The 16698-nt window shown below is 36.7% G+C and overlaps 1 protein-coding gene across 2 annotated transcripts in view; it reads left to right on the top strand.

Moving 5' to 3' along the window:
* ZFC3H1 (zinc finger C3H1-type containing) overlaps positions 1 to 7922 on the top strand; it is a 54475-nt gene extending 46553 nt beyond the window's left edge. For both annotated transcript variants that reach the window (XM_043565038.1, XM_043565037.1), the window contains 8 exons: positions 2232 to 2342; positions 2626 to 2730; positions 2865 to 3030; positions 4105 to 4205; positions 5820 to 5921; positions 6564 to 6603; positions 6845 to 6907; positions 7037 to 7922. In XM_043565038.1, the coding sequence (XP_043420973.1) occupies positions 2232 to 2342; positions 2626 to 2730; positions 2865 to 3030; positions 4105 to 4205; positions 5820 to 5921; positions 6564 to 6603; positions 6845 to 6907; positions 7037 to 7174 (826 nt within the window). In that variant the 3' untranslated portion in view covers positions 7175 to 7922. The remainder of the gene's footprint in view (positions 1 to 2231; positions 2343 to 2625; positions 2731 to 2864; positions 3031 to 4104; positions 4206 to 5819; positions 5922 to 6563; positions 6604 to 6844; positions 6908 to 7036) is intronic.
* Positions 7923 to 16698: the final 8776 nt, after the last annotated feature.

Raw genomic sequence — 16698 nt, 5'->3', positions numbered from 1 at the left:
TATTGACATAGTGACTTTAGTACTGTTTCTGAAATTCTTTCTGCTCTATTACATCTAGATTAATATCTTACAGTTAATTACGAAAGAATAATTTAAAATACAAAATAATGGAGAATACGTAAACTATCTGTAAGAAACTTAGAGATTGTTCAGCTTCCTCATGCTGACTTTGTCTCTGTCAAGTTAGATTGCTTTAATGTCTCAAACTTAGGCACAGGACAGATCTAAAGCTGAACTTTTTACAGACTTGCTGGTTCTGATCTTCCCTTGGGAATGGAGGTAATTGGTTTAGCTTAAAAGAAGATGCTGCCAGTTTCTGCTGTGGTAACTAATCAAAGATCTTCAGATCTTCTTGATGTCAGCTTAATGAAGGAGACTGAATAACTGTCAATAAAAATTTGGAAAGGGGCTGCCTCCTAATAATCTTCTATTGTTTACTAAGTCACCTTGCCTTATGAAATGTTTCATGGTAATAGTCCTAACTCATAATACACCAAGAGTTACAAGGAAAAGGTATCTTGTGCTTAGTTTAGACAATACTGAAGACCTTATTTACACAGTGTGCATTTTTTGTTCATTTAGGAAATCTTTTTTGAGTCAGTTATTAGGAGAATGGCAGTAGGTAAGATAGTTGTTAGCATTGTCATACTTCTTATTGATGTTGATAAAAAAAAATTTAATTTATAAATAGAGTCAAGATTTATTTAATACGGTAAGTCGATGCTCTTAATAGGTTCAAAATATTTTTTTTTTATTTCATGAGTAGAAATTGTGAAACAATACTAAGAATTTTGTATGTGTTGTAATATTTACATGGAGTTGGGTTCTATCATTTCCCTTTCTATGTAACTTTTAATAAAAAGACAGAACTAGATAAGGTAATTTTCATGTGTTTCAAATCAATTTGGAGATTAGTAGATAGCCACAGAAGTTAACCAGGGGATTTTATTCAGTGTACTGAAGTTAGCTTAGGGATGGAGTCTTAAATAGATTAGATTTGAAGTCTTCTCTTCTTAACCTCAGTTTTCAGTTGACAAAACTAGTATCCTTAGAAGTCAAGTGATTAAATGACAGTAATACAGCTAGTTAAGGCCAAGTCATCAGCAGGATAATAACCTGACTCCTAAATGTCCTGTTTTTTTTCTCTTGCTTATGGTTCCTCCTGCCCTCTGCCTCCATACAGTTTCTCTAATCCATTAAAACTGAGTTCCTTGAAATAATTTTTTTTTCTTGAAATAATTTTTAAATCCAAGATTAAATAGTTACACTAGATTGTCATTGTTGAGGTTAATGTATTTCCTTTAAAAACATTGTCCCTACAGATGTTGGTAAATGTACACAAAAATTCAGATATATTGGGGAGAGACCTAAATTAGTGAGAGTCACATAGATTTCTTTACTGATTGACTTCATAGAATCTTTAATATGCTATTAAACACTCTATTGTGGCTTTTTAAATTTTTTTTTTTTTTTTCAACGTTTATTTATTTTTGGGACAGAGAGAGACAGAGCATGAACGGGGGAGGGGCAGAGAGAGAGGGAGACACAGAATTGGAAGCAGGCTCCAGGCTCTGAGCCATCAGCCCAGAGCCTGACGCGGGGCTCGAACTCACGGACCGCGAGATCGTGACCTGGCTGAAGTCGGACGCTTAACCAACTGCGCCACCCAGGCGCCCCATATTGTGGCTTTTTATAAGAGTGTGCTATAATTTTCAGTATTTCCCAGTTTTACTTGATTATGGACCTCTTTTGACAAGTACCTTATGGACCGATATGTTACCGAATACACTTTGATATATCTAAAAGGCTATGTGTGTGTATGTGAGGAAGAGATTATTTTCAGATATCAACTTTTATAACTCTTAAATAATTTTTTTTTTTTACAAAAATGTATAGATTTTGTGGAGAAATTTTAGATACATAGTAATCTCATTTGTTCTCTGTTTTTAATTAGATGATTATGGTGGTTTATTTAATTTGGGGCTGGGGCATAGAATGAATTCATTTTTGAAGAGTTACTCGTGTATGTATAAAATAATAGACTGTTTGTTGCTAGAGATGGGACCAAAGCAGTATGGTATACATGTGAAAATAAAGCATATTTCAAGGACATTTAAGTTGAAACAGAGGTCTTTTTTGTTTTGTTTTGTTTCTGTTTTTCTTAAGTATTAGTAATCCATGTGTGCATAGGCATAATTTCCAACAGTGTTTTTTTGTTCATTTTTTTCCAGGTATCTTTTAAATATCCCAGGACCACTTGACATTCCAGCCCGTTTATGTAAAGGGACTTTTGATGATGAGTTGTTTAACCACCAGGTTCCTTATTTGTGGCTGATTTACTGGTGAGACATTATCTAACATGGAGAGAAATGTTGCATATTAGGCTTGCATTTGTTATTTATTACCAAATTACCTTGTGTTAAAGTTAACTTGATGCTAAAGTCATTGAAGCAAAATTGAAGGGACATACTTTATACATTATTAAAGGTTTATACATTATTAAAGAAGAAACATCAAAAGAAGAATTCCATTCTAATATCTGTGATGTTTAAATATATATTGTCATTCCTTTACTAATCGAAGTGAGCTGTAGACATACATTGTTTTCCTTCATTTTTAAAACAGCCTTTGTCATCCTCTTCAATCAAGTATTAAAGAGACAGTGGAGGCATATGAGGCAGCATTAGGGGTGGCCATGAGATCTGATATAGTGCAGAAGATTTGGATGGAGTAAGTTTAGTTCCTCTTAATAAGAATGGGATTTGGAATAAGGGGATATGGTGGGGGGAAAGGGGTGATCAGTTTTCTGAGTGAGAGACTCGCTGCCTTAATTATTCTAAATTATAATATTTTTCTTTTGGCAGTTATCTTGTCTTTGCCAATAATAGAGCTGCTGGATCCAGAAACAAAGTCCAAGAATTCAAATTTTTTACTGATTTAGTGAATAGATGTTTGGTTACAGTCCCTGCCCGATACCCCATTCCTTTTAGCAGTGCTGATTACTGGTCCAACTATGAATTTCATAATAGGGTAAGAACTTAAAACTTTTTTCTTTAGATACTTGTACAAAAGAAGGGGACTTGGAAAAATGACAGTAAAACTCCTCTGTTTTTTATCAAGAGAGCTTTGTAGGACCACTTTCCTAGCATTTAATGTTATTCTTGACCGTGTTTCCTGCTTATCTCTTAAATCTAGGAACAGAGCCCTTTAAGGTTCAGTTAAGATAAATGTGTATTTTGATTCTTATATTTAAGAAAAATTAACATTGAAGCAAAATTGAAGAAATGTTAAGGTTTAATACATATTAAAGAAGAAAGATCAAAAAATGTAATTATAATAATATCTAATGTTTTGCTTGATTAGTTGGAAATTCACTGAATGAAAAATTCCATAATGTACAGTGGAGCTACTATTTTTTGGTTAATACTGTGTTAAGTGAATATAACTATACATAGGGCATAAGAAAGCTGAAATTAGATGTTGTTTAGAATTTTAATAGAACTAATGATCTATTTATAAGGTTATTTCCTTATAAGAAAGGAAGCAAAGGTTTGTTTTAGTTTCTTTTCAGAGACCCCTTTTATTCAGTGCAGTGTAGGCTAAAATTTCCTATTAAAGCTCCATGTAGACTAAAACATATATGTATTCTATTTTTTGGTGGGATGGTTTGTTGCTAATCGGGATAACCAATTATTATGCTTTGTACTTCTATGCCATTCTTTATCCCAGGATCTCAAACCACTTTATGGACATTAAGTCATTTACACACGGGCATTCCATGAGCAAGATGTGGCAGGTATTATTAGTCCTATGACTTGCCCAGCTATACAGCAAGTAAAGGTAGACTCAGGAATGAAAACCCGGACTCCTGGCTTCTTGTCAGTGTTCTCAGTCCATGGCTATCATCACTAGATCATATTTCCTAATTCATATTTGGAAAGTCACTAATATAATTAATGGTAGGAACTGTAACTCACAGCATCATACATTATTATAATTTATACATTCATGTCTTAAAGACCATTTTGGTTTTCTCATTAAAACATTTAAGTAATTGGATTTCACATTTTGTTGCATTTATTTTCCCCCCGTCAACCTTTCCAGGTTATTTTCTTTTATTTGAGCTGTGTTCCAAAGACTCAGCATTCCAAAACCTTGGAACGGTTTTGCTCAATTATGCCAACTAATTCTGGACTTGCACTGAGGTAAGAAAAAATAAAATTCTTTTCAATCTCAGCTCAGTATTATATAGCTCTTCATATAAAATTATTCTTAAAAACGTGACTAAAAGTAGTCTGTCCTTTACTATTTTCTCGCTGATATATACTACTTTAATTTCAGAGTTAAGCAATATACAGCTTCATATAAAAGTCAGTATAAAAATCTGATAACTTCAGAAAACTGCAGGTTTTAAGGGGCATATAATTCAAGTAAAGTTCATTTGTGTCCCTAAGCACATACCATCTGTCCTTAGCACATGCATAATAAGCAATAATCATGTTTTACATAGCAAAGAAATATTACTTAAGAGGTTTGTAAAGTGTTATTACAAAGATAGCAGCCAACTGTATATATTTTGGTTATTATGACTTATTTTCATATATGTCAGTTGCTCTCAAGTATTAACATGCATCAGAATCTCCTGGGATGTTTGTGTAAAATACAGATCCCTGGGGGTGCCTGGCTGGCTCAGTTGGTAGAGTCTGTGACTCTTGATCTCAGGGTCATGAGCTCAAGCCCCACATTGGGTGTGGAGCATTCTTAAAAATACAGATTCCTGAGCTTGAGCCTTCAAATCACATTTGAGAAACACTTATGTATGGATTTCATATATTGAACTGGAGATTTCTGAGCATCTCTTTGTAGTTTCTCTATTCCAACAGAGTAAACATATTTTCACTGTCAAGAATTGTGCTTTTTAATTCAAAATGGTACCCTACATGCTAATGCCTTGGCTTGTACTTGTGCAGTCATTCCCACTGCATTGTGTTGTGTCTTATGTTTCTAAGTTTGTTTTGTGGATCATAAGGTACCTAAATTTATCAAATATTTCCTTATGTGTTAAAATATTTACATTCCACTTAGCCTGTGTGTGGGAAAATGTATGAGGTTGAAAAAAATTTGAAGGTCTGAGGCTGCAACAAAAGTAGTGTTCCATAATAAAAATTCTTAGTAAACATTCTAGTCTTTGGAAGCTAATACAGAAATTTCTATTATAAGGTATCACCTTTGGTAAAACATTTGAAAAATATAAAATGTAGTATTTTGACTAGTTTCTGTTATGATAGAATTATAGGCATTGTAGGAAAGGTAGTTTAATTGTTGGTTTTGTTGGTAATGCTCCACTTCTGTATTTTGATAGTTACTTCCTTGTGATCATTCTTGTCTTTTTTTTTTTGAGAATAGAGAACTTAATAATTAGTCACTGTACTTACATTTTAGCCCAAGAAACATTCATATTTACGTCTACTCTGTTTAATAAAGAAAGAAAAATACAAGGAAATTGCATTAATATATCTAGTCATTATAAAAATTTTGGGGGAGGGTGTGCTTGGAGGGAATGCTTTAGTGTAGGAGTACATGGACCTTATTCTACTTTATTGAACATGGCATGGGTCTTGACTGGGTATCTTGCTAGCTTGCTTATTCCTGTCCCGGGGTGATTTTTGTAAGAGGTATTCTAGAATCACGTGCTGAATAGCCTTGAGGGAATTTAACTGATCAAAAATTGTACCTCATCAAACATTCTGCTCATAGAGCACATTGGGGGTTCCCTACACTTACAGTGCCTTGTTCATTTTCCTGAATGTACTTTGCAGGCTACTTCAACATGAATGGGAAGAAAGCAATGTTCAGATTCTGAAACTTCAAGCCAAGATGTTTACATATAATATTCCAACATGCCTGGCCACCTGGAAAATGTAATGCAGCAATCATGTACATGTTTTTATAGCTATTGCTTTTATTTGTAAGGTTTGCTCCAGACAGGTAAATCTGAAATGACATCTATGTTTTTTTTTCCTGGACAGATCTCTACTCTAATTTAGATTTGTTTTTGTCACTTGCTGAGGTTTTCTACCAAGAGTAAGGGAGTGCTCGTTAACAATTGCTTTTAAAAGCAAAAATGGGTAGAATTTGAATTTTTTTTTTTGCGGCAGAACATTTAGGTAACAGTAGTGTTATCAAACAAATCTGTTATACACATTTTAAGACCATCTTTTTTTTAAATGTGTGGGTTTCCCTCCCCGCTTTTATAGTCTGATGTCTTTTTTTTAAGAGCTATTAAGAGTGCCAGGTGTTTTTACTAGTAATTATGAGTATTTTTCATGAACGTTATTTATGTTCAAAACACTGGTCTGCTTAATTCTTGTAAAGTTGATAAAAATTGTTGAATTTTTCTTTTCACTATAGGTTACCCTCCTTGGAAGTTTAGCCTGTTACTTTCAGGAAGTTTTGTACTCAGATTCCCACAGTCAGTATTCTGCCAGTGGTAGTATCTCATTTTGTTCAAAGATATATAAATTTTTCTTTTCCCTTTTCTATATTCCTTTGTTTTTTCTTAGAGCCATTGCTGCTGAGATTGTTCTAAAGGGACAAAGAGAGGTAAGCTATGATTATCAGATGGGTCACTTTGTTTTTAAGCTGTTCTGCCCCTTTTGTTGACTTCTCAGTTTAAAAGGATTAATGCATAGATGTTACCATGCTAAGAACGCTAAATGTTTGGAAACTTGAAAACCCAGTGTAACCGTTTTGTATTTTGTGAGGTCCCAGTCAAATAATTAGGGTTATAAAGGTGTTTTTCATCATGTTTCCTGATGGAATTGTGTGTATATCTATCTTATAGGTCCACCGTTTATATCAGAGAGCCTTACAGAAGTTACCTCTTTGTGCATCACTGTGGAAAGATGTAATGCTTTTTACCTTTTATTTCATCTTGAAGTTTTCCTATAAATTTTCTGCATGTGCCATATCCATTGATGTGGTGATGCTCAAAACCTAGCTAAGTCTTACTTCTGTGCTTCCCTGTCTTTTACAGCAACTCTTGTTTGAAGCATCAGAAGGAGGTAAAACTGATAACCTGAGAAAACTAGTTTCCAAGTGCCAAGAGATTGGAGTCAGCCTAAATGAGCTCTTAAATTTAAACAGTTACAAAACAGAAAGCAAGAATCACTGAACACTGGGTGCAGTCAGTTCTAAGTCCTTATAATAATTGCCAAAATTATTTGAATGATCCTTCAAGATTAGGCTGATCCCTGGCTAAGGTCTGCGTAAGGCAGACAAGCATTTTACTGATCATATCAAGTCCCCTACAATATCCTATCCTCAAAACCGGAAGCAATGAACATGACCCTCTTCGGTTGGATAAATGAACTTCCTGTTTGGCCTACTTCTAGGCCCTGCCAGATTCTCATAACATCATGTACGTAAGTATAGTTCCTCAAAGTGACTGACATTTATTTTAATTTTGCTTTGTTTTTGTTTTTATTTTTTACTTTCCCCCTTTTCTTTACGTTGTGCTATTCCTGATTCACTTGACACACTCTGATGCCTGAGAGATTCTTGTTGGGATTTAATTTCCAGGGCTGTGTTTACAGTAAAAACCAGGCAGTCCCTTTTAGTTCTTCTTCTTTTAAACCTTTGAGATTCTTCATTTCAGGATTTAAAACTTAAGCAGTCCATCTTAAGGAAAGTGTAACTGCCATGGCCACAAGTCTGCTAGTTGCACTTGAATGCTCTAACAGGGTTGTTTATTGCCCTTTCTACGTTCTGGACTCCTTGCCGAGACTGTTTAACTTGAAGATTAAAGAAACTATTGCAAATGCCAGTGCATCAGAACCTAAGAGTGGTCAAATATTATGTGCAATTTTTTTGTAAAGAAATTTTAATTTATAATAAAGTTTAACAGTTTAAAGAACAGTTAATATTTGAACTGCTTTGTATTGAAATACTACTTTGTAGTATTAAAATTGTTTATAAACAAAATATTTTTAATATAAGTTAACTTTTTAAAAAACGTTGCTGTCTTTATTCACTTTTCACACACACATGGTGGGAAAGGGTTCCAATACGAGATACGGATTTTCACTGTAATTATATCCTAGCCTGCTTTCCCATAAACATTCCAATGACTTCTTGATTTATGAGAAGATAGGTTCTGTTCTGTTTTGAGGACAGTAGCAGGTTTGCATTACCTTTAAATTCCTCGTTCTCCGAACCCAGTGTTTAGAAAGTATCTCTCAACTGTAGTTTGAATGAGTTGCTTAGTGACATGCTCTCTTATGTTGAATATCATTATGACCAAATATAGAGGAGACTTTGGAGGTCTTTTTCCTAGTCTGTAGTCGGTTGTTTGCACCTGGTAGAAAATTGGTTAATGATACACACACACACTTTCACAAATCTGGTTTTATAGCTACAATTCAATCTGATTACTGGAGACAGAGCAGCAGCCCCATGAAATAGTAGGCAAATTTGTACACATGTGTATTTGTATAATGCTTAGTCAAAATAAAATCATGTTTTGAGGCCCAACTGTGTGCCTACCAGACGGTGCATATTTGGTAGTAAGTGCTCTTGGGTGAGGTCAGGAATGAAACCCACTCATCTAGTGTCTTTCATTAAATCAAAAGAAGCTAATTGATTTTTCTCTAAAACCAAAGAAATTTGGATGGAAGACAGTAATCACAGGGGGGTGTGTTCCTCCATTGTATGCATTTAACTGTTTAACCCTGAAAGCTTTTCCTGCTCTATTTGGAAACCATTGTTAGGTGCTTAGAAAAAAATCTCCAGTCTGTCCCCTCTTAGTGTAACAGTTTTGATGCTAATTAACTGAAATGTCTCATTTTTTTGCAGACAGTGATAAGTCTTGAACTTTTGTATATTCTTAAACTTACCATTTGTTGCATTAACAATTCATCAGCAGTAACTTTTATCTCTTTTTAAAAAAAGAATACTTTGCATTGGTGCATCAGCTCCATGGTCCTGCCATGCAGGCTATCCGCAGTGACAACTCCAGGAGTCGCTGTTACACTGTGCATAGTCATGCAGAAGACCTAGCATTTGTTAAGCAGCTGTTTCCTTTTTGATCAGTTGTCATACTGCTATTTAAAATCAAGAAGCTTGGGGTACCTGACTGGCTCAGTCAGTAGAGTATGCGACTCTTGATCTTGGGGTTCTGAATTCGAGCCCCACTTTGGGGGTGGAGTTTACTTCAAAAAATAAAAAATGGGCACCTGGTGTCTCAGTCGGTTAAGTGTCCAACTTCCGCTCAGATCATGATCTTGCAGTTTGTGGGTTTGAGCCCCACCTCAGGCTATGTGCTGACAGTTCGGAGCCTGGAGCTTGCTTTGGATTCTGTGTCTCCCTCTCTCTCTGCCCCTCCCCTGTTCTTGCTCTGTGTCTCTCTCTCTCTCTCTCTCTCAAAAATAAACATTTAAAAAAATTTTAATAAAAAAACGTTTTTAAAAAGTAAAATCAAGAAGCTATTGTATAAAAATTATATTGCTTTTAAGATACCTCTTATGTCACCCTTTCTTCCTGTCATTTTACAAACTCCCTTTAATCTCCCCTCCCCCCAAAAGCAAGTACTGCTTACAAGTGAGGTATATGTTTTGGTCATCCTTCTGTATTTGTTTTTATCAGTTTTAAAATTAAGTACTTTCAACATACAATAATTTGAATATTAAAACTCAATAAACTTGATAAAGGTTTTAATAACCTGATATTAATAACTTGACAAAGTTACTGTGGTAGCATGAATATAGTGCTTAACATACCGTATGACAAAGTCTTTGGGCAGAGAAATGGCCTACTGTCAGGAAAGGTTAGTCATTGAGAACTGCAGTTCTTTGCACTCCCTTAGTCCTACCGGTGGGGGGGAAACACAAAAGAGGCATTTTAGGCCTTGGGGCTTTATCTCTGATAAAGGAAGTGGTGTGGCAGATTGCGGTGTATTTTTATGTGTTTTTCTTCATTTTAGAGAACAGCCTAATATTTCTATTTGCCTTTTAACGGAAAGTGGACCTTGTAACATTGTTGTCACTGGATTATCTAAGGCGGTTTGCTTTCAATTAAAGGGCATATAAACCTACATCATAAAGCAAGCAAGAATCTCCAGGTGCAACATCTAAGAGCTAAAGGCACTACGCAGACAAGCAGAAGGTGATTAAGACTGACAACAAATGTAGAGAGACTTTATTGAAGATTGTAGTTCAAATATTTATTTTTCAAGGTGGTTGAAAAAGTAGGAACATATGGCTGTAATACAAAACAGGGCCAATATTCTTGCTTAAAGCTGTCATGTGTTCACAGATAAGTCATAATTTCCTTAGTCTGCTTTCATATCTGCACGTTAACATTAGTTCGACTGAAGAACGGGGAAATAAAATTTTAGTAACCTTTTAGGTTTGGATATTATGTCTGAAAATGTATCATTGCCCCTCCGTGAGAAATAATAGTAATTATACAGAACATTTTGGAGTAAGAACTGATCAAGAGAAGGCAGACTTCTCAAGAACATTTTTGAAATTGTTGCTTTTTTGTCCAACCTCAAATTTCACAGTTCAGTCTATCTTTCCAAGCTGTTTCTTTTATTTTTTTAGGGCTGTTTTCATTTACTTCCAGAAAGTCCCCTCACTTTCTGCAGGTGTTCTTCAGTTGTGCGTTTCTTATTTTGGGGGCCAGTGGACAGCTGCCTAAGGAAATGCTGCCCCACCCTGCTGTTGTTACCATGGCCCGCGGCCACTCACATGGCCTCCTCAGTAATGGCTATGCTGTATTTTGTCAGTACTACTTGACTGAGGTATCTGCAATAAATGTGAAGAGTTTTTTTTTTTTTTCTGACATCTTTGAGGTAGATAATAGCTGTGTCTTTTGTAGTAAAATGGATGTAGAATTTTCTCCGCTTTTCATTTCATTGATCTTCACAAGAGAGACCCCACAACAAGTTTTCAGAGACTCCACAGTGCAGAATCACATTTTTTTTTTTTTTTTGTTTCCGAATCAATTTGAGCTTTGTGCTAGACATTGCAGATACAAAGATGAAAAAGGCTCTTGAGTCTAACAGAACAGAAGAGTATATGCCAAGGAAGCATTTTCAAAGGAGCTCCAAGTTTGGGCTGAGAAAGGTTGGGAAAGTCTTCCTGGCTAAGTGAATTATTGGTTAAGTCATAAAATAGGAAAAATTAAGGCCCGTAATATTTCCAAAAATTACGTGCTACTTGCACCTGAGTATTATGGAAAGGTTTACATGTTTAGAAACCTATGCATTTGTTAAAACTTCCTAAAAAGCTGCTTTGACTTTGTACTAATTCATTCACAACTGACTTTATTAAACATGATGACAGGTATGGCATGTAAAACTCCATAGCAGCCACATCCGTCCAGAAGAAAGAACTCTTAGGGCACATTGTACTTCAAAATCCACATGAGCATGCTGAATAGAAGTCAGTTTTATCAGGCCCAATTCAAACAGCCTTGATGTGGAGAGTCATTGGAATTCTAACTGCTGCAACTAGTTTTTTTCTTTTTTTCCCCCTAACTCCTTGGATAATCCATGAATGAAAGGCTGCTCTCAACATTTACTAGCATCTGCAAATGTTATGGAGCCCTGTTTTAATCCCAGTCAAGGCTACAAAGTTCTGTTCCATGACTCTTAAGACTCAGTTAATTTTTTATCTATATAGAAGAACTACCTGGAGAGAGCCCAGTGTTCAATGCTTTAAACTGGTTTTTCCAAACGACACATTTCAGCCCAACACAAATGTTTTAATGTAGAATTCAGTAATGCTGGGAATTTGAAATATTTCAGTTGGGAAGCAAAAAAATTTACATGAATTTAGAAGGAACATATGCTTCCTGCTTTCATCAATAAAGCAGAAGATCCACACAGGCCAATTTGATTGGTCTTACATGATGTGACTTTGCTGTGAGTGCTGGTGGGCCTGAATTTTTTCCTCTAGTAAGGTACAACTACTGCATAGAAGACCACGAATAGAATATCAAGAGTGTCTTGAGTCCCTTGTATCACAAACACTATGGAATAACGAATATTTTCCCTTTGTGGAAGAGGTTAATCAATTTGGGGGCCACCCAAAATATAAATGAATGTGACTCTTCAAAGGGCTATCTTCTATGAATTAAAAGCCTAATCCAAACAAGAAAACTATTTGCACAGCTGTGCTAGAAGAGAATACTGCACTTACCCTTAAATTGGTCATTTAAAAGCTTCAAGATTTGATCAACTTCAGCCAAAATCAAAGGTAGATTTACAATATTGTTTGGTCAATCAAGCAAATTAAATCTTGCAAATGTTCTTACCTAGTGATGTAAACATTGTGAAAGAAGAATAGCCAACAGCCTAAGGGAGCTGAACCAATTAGGAAGATAGAGGACTGATGAGCTGTTTGCATTAATGGAGATAATCGGGATATCTGCTGCCAAGGCCAAAACAAACACTCAGCTTAGCACATCATACAGTCAAAATTATGAAACTGCCTGTGGATAGATTTGGCATTTCATGCTGGTTGAAATGGAGCTACAAAGAAATCATTTCAGGAAATAGAGGAGTATAGACCAATGTGAGTAATGAGAAAAACACGTATCTAAAAGATCTGGATGTTAGATTTCGTTCCACCACTAGCTGTGTAATCGTGACAGGTCATTTCATCGCTTCTTGTTTCCACATATATAAAATATGGAAATATATGCATTTACCTCAGTGGTGTTGAGAAATAGTATAGCAGAAATTATCTTTTAAGACTAAGGGTAGTATTTTGAGTTGGGGATCATTTTCCAAAACTTGAGGGCAAAGAGATGCTACAAAATAAGTCATTGTTTTGTTTTGGATGTACTTTCATTACTGTCAGTTGGAGCATATGTCCGTACCCAATACTCAAGCATGAGTTAGTTGCTATCTCTCGGTAAGAGACACAACAGAAAGCACTACCATCTAAATTCAGTGGTGTTACTGCCCGAAATAACAGGTAAAACTATCCACTAGCAGATGGTCTTAACATCAGATTAAATAAAACGGGATCAATATGAAGATCCTCTGTTATCAATTTCGAGGTTTCTCAGCATGCTAGCTGGGCTTTTTTGTGTGTGGTGTAAGGAGGATAAAAACTACTTAATTCAGGACCCAGTTTTCACTTCTTGATGGGTCTGGAAAGAATTAATGGCCAATATAAGTGTAGAGAGTAGCCAATAATTCTAGTCACTTTCCACACTTTTTATTGGAGTTGCCTATGAAGGGCATGGCACCATTGGCCAATTTAAACTTATTCTTGCAGGCCAGAAGTAACAAATGATTTAATCAGGCAAGAGTTTGCATGATCCCCAAGCTGGAAAACCGTCCTTCCAGGACATTCTTTAAAGAGAAGGGAATTGTCTTTTTTCCTTTTTAACCATAATTTTACTTTTTACTGTAATGAGACCAATCCTGGTGGAAGCTCTGCTTCCATTGGTGGAAAGAGGAAAAAAAATCACAGAATGAACAGAGCATAATTGGTAGCATTCACTTTTGGTTATTGGTTAACGTGGCACTAAATAAAAGCAATGTGATCTACTGGGGAGAATAAAAAGGATGAGTCAAAATAGCCAAGAGTAAAATCCAGGGCTTCCATTATGTTGCAAATGAGCCTTCTATGGTAGGACTGAGAAAAACGAAAACGGCAGTGGCTTAAACGAGGTGGAAGTTTCTCTCTGAGGTAAAAATCCAAGTATGGAGGCGGGCTGAGTGGCGTGGCACTCCATGGTGATAGAGTCCTAGGCACCTTCTGTCTTGTTGCTCTGTCCTGCGTGACCTCCGTTCTCAAGAGGGCTGCCACATGTGGTTCTGCTGGTCATTTCCTGCACATGGCCAAAAGCCTGAAATAACAGGGGTTGAAATAAGCCCACAATCACAAGCATCCTAGGCCACTGGCAGAGTTGGCCTGGGGAAAGGAGGGCCTTTTTTTAATTCACACAGAGGGATCACCTGGACCCCAAGTTTTATGGGAAGGTGGGCCTTTCTCTAAATTGCATAACAGCCCTCTGGTTGGTGGTCCTGATGATTCAAGACAGCTTTTCCAGCCCCAGCCCTTTTGTTCACATTCTGTTTAGCAGGAAAGAAGAACAAGGAGAACAAACTTCCTCTCTTAAGAGTACTTCCCAGAAGCTGAATATAACCACATCTGCTTTGTCTCATTGTTTAGAACATAGACACTTGGCCACTTCAAGGGAGGCTGGGATATTCAAGGATGAAGAACAGAATACATAATTTGGGGACAGCTAAGCATCTCTGCTACACCACCATCAAAGAGTAAACAGACTATAGGATGAGGTTAGTGACTTGAACCTAGCTTGTTCTAATCTCTAAACAACTTTCTAATGGCAAACCACTAAAATCCCTTCCAGTTCTATAGTCCTACTCTATAAATCTTTAGTTTGCTATAGAAAAGCAGAAAGTGCATTTCCCAGACTTAGCCGGTTAATGTAGGTTCGGGGGTGGGCATTTAATAAGAGTTAACAATTGAGACCTTACTGCCAAGTGCTTGAGGTTTATTAACTTAATTAAATTCTCACAACAACCCTATGAAATATTGTTATAATCCCCATTTTACAGGTGGCAAATAGAGTCCAGAGAAGTTAACTAAGTCACCAACATAGTAAATGACCAACCCAGGAAGTTAACTGCTGAGTGCATGCCCTTAACTGGCAACCTGAAGTGTAAAGTGAGTTGAGTTGGTCCACTGAGAAGCAATCTTGGGGTCTTTGAGGGAATTATTGAGAAACGATCTTTCTTTTTTCTAAGCTAGTAGAATGTAAGCCTGGAGCTGTGATAGCTGCCTCACCACAGCTCTGTGAATGCTGGGAGTCAGGCCCAAGAGGGAAGCCTAGCTGAAGGTGGAAAGAGACCTATTCATGGTGGCAGCAGGATTCACTGTGGCCGAAACCACATACCCCTGGATTTTCCAGGCATTTAAAAATTTTCATTCTCATCAACCACCTCCCTTCCCTCCCTTTTACCCCATACCATTTTTTTTTAATGTCTGTTTATTTTTGAGTGAGAGCACGTGTGAGCTAGGGATGGGCAGAGGGAGAGGGAGAGAGAGAATCCCAAGCAGAGCCAGGGAGGGACAGAGGGAGAGAGGGAGTGAGAGAAAATCCCAAGCAGGCTTGACTCTGTCAGCACAGAGCCTGATTTGGGGCTCCATCTCACGAATCTTGAGGTCAAGACCTGAGCCAAAACCAAGAGTCTGAAGCTTAACCAGCTGAGCCACCCAAGCGCCCCTCCCCCTACCTTTTTAAAATGAGCTGCTGAGATTCAGCAGAGGTTCTTGTCCTCTGACAACATAATAGGTTAACTGAATTCAGCTAAGCTCCTGTGAACCTATGCCTGAAGAACATAAGTAGCATCACGGTTTAAGATCCTGAGGACAGAAAATGGAGTAAGTTCTTACAGCCACATGAGTAAAGCAACTTAAGTAATAACTTTATGTTGAAGTTGAGGGGTCTGTAAGAAGACCAGCCAGAGAGTTGCGTATTTAGAAAACGCAGGAGATGGGGCTGAGAAGACACTCTTCAGAGAAAAAAGTATAGCTTAGTGCTTAAGATCTCTGTACTTTGGATTCAACACCTGCCTGTATGACCTTGGGAAATTTCACTTAACTCCTAAGCCAACATTTGTTCATTAGTGAGATGAGGTTAATATTAGTATTTCTCTCACTTGAGATTGTAAGGATAATAAGTTCATACAGGTTAAGAGCTTAGAACAGTGCCTGGGACACAAAATACTCCATAACATTAGCTATCCATAGCATATGTGAGATTACAGAGAAGTTTGAGGAAGAAGCCTCAGCAATGTAAGTTAGGGCAGCAGTTCAGTGGAACGAGAAGGCTTGTGGTGGGGGTGTCTAATTACTTCATAAACTTCCTGAGAGTAAGGAAGACCTGAAGAAAATATTGAGACAAAGAAAGTAGAATGATCAAGGAAGTTAGCTGTTATATATATTATTGTCAAGTTAGCTTGGACCTATATTTATTTAGCAAAATAAAGTTGTAATGAAGGCTTGGAAACAAAATGGTGCTGATGGATGGGACTAGCACTTGCAAAGAGATGAAAATAAGGTATGTCTTTTTTCTGTTGGAGGTTCGCTAGTGTGGGGAGTGTTTGAAGAGATTACAATGATTCTAGATCATTGGTGGTTCTAGATCTACAGCATCAGGAACATCTGGGAGCTTGTTAGAAATGCAGAATCTCAGGCCCTACCCCAGACCTACTGAACTAGATTCTGTATTTAATAAGATTCCTGGGCGATTTTATGTACATTAAAATTTGAGAAGCACTGCTCTAGGGTAGAGAGGAATTAATGGATTTAAATTTTTTTAATACAAAAGAAGAAGAAATGTCACAAATCATTGGAGTATCTACGTAAATATTTGGAATATAGTGGCTACCGGGTGCTTTGTTTTCTTCAGGCTCCATCTCATTACGAGGTATGTGCCTACCAGGTTTCGGTAATGCAGTACTCACCATGGATCTACATTGTCATCAATGCTCTTCATTCTAAAACTGATGCTAAGGAATAATTCTGGCTCCACAAGTTTTATATCCTTAAGTGCTCCTGAAATTTAAGTGAATGGTAACTCCTTGTTTATTCACAGGAGGGTTGTATTAGTTATGTATTGCTGTGTAACAAATTACCCTCAAGCCAAACA

The sequence above is a fragment of the Prionailurus bengalensis genome, chromosome B4, assembly GCF_016509475.1.
Source record: "Prionailurus bengalensis isolate Pbe53 chromosome B4, Fcat_Pben_1.1_paternal_pri, whole genome shotgun sequence".
NCBI lineage: Eukaryota > Metazoa > Chordata > Mammalia > Carnivora > Felidae > Prionailurus > Prionailurus bengalensis.
Note: the sequence above shows the minus strand (reverse complement) of the source record. Positions and strands in the feature narration are given on the sequence as shown.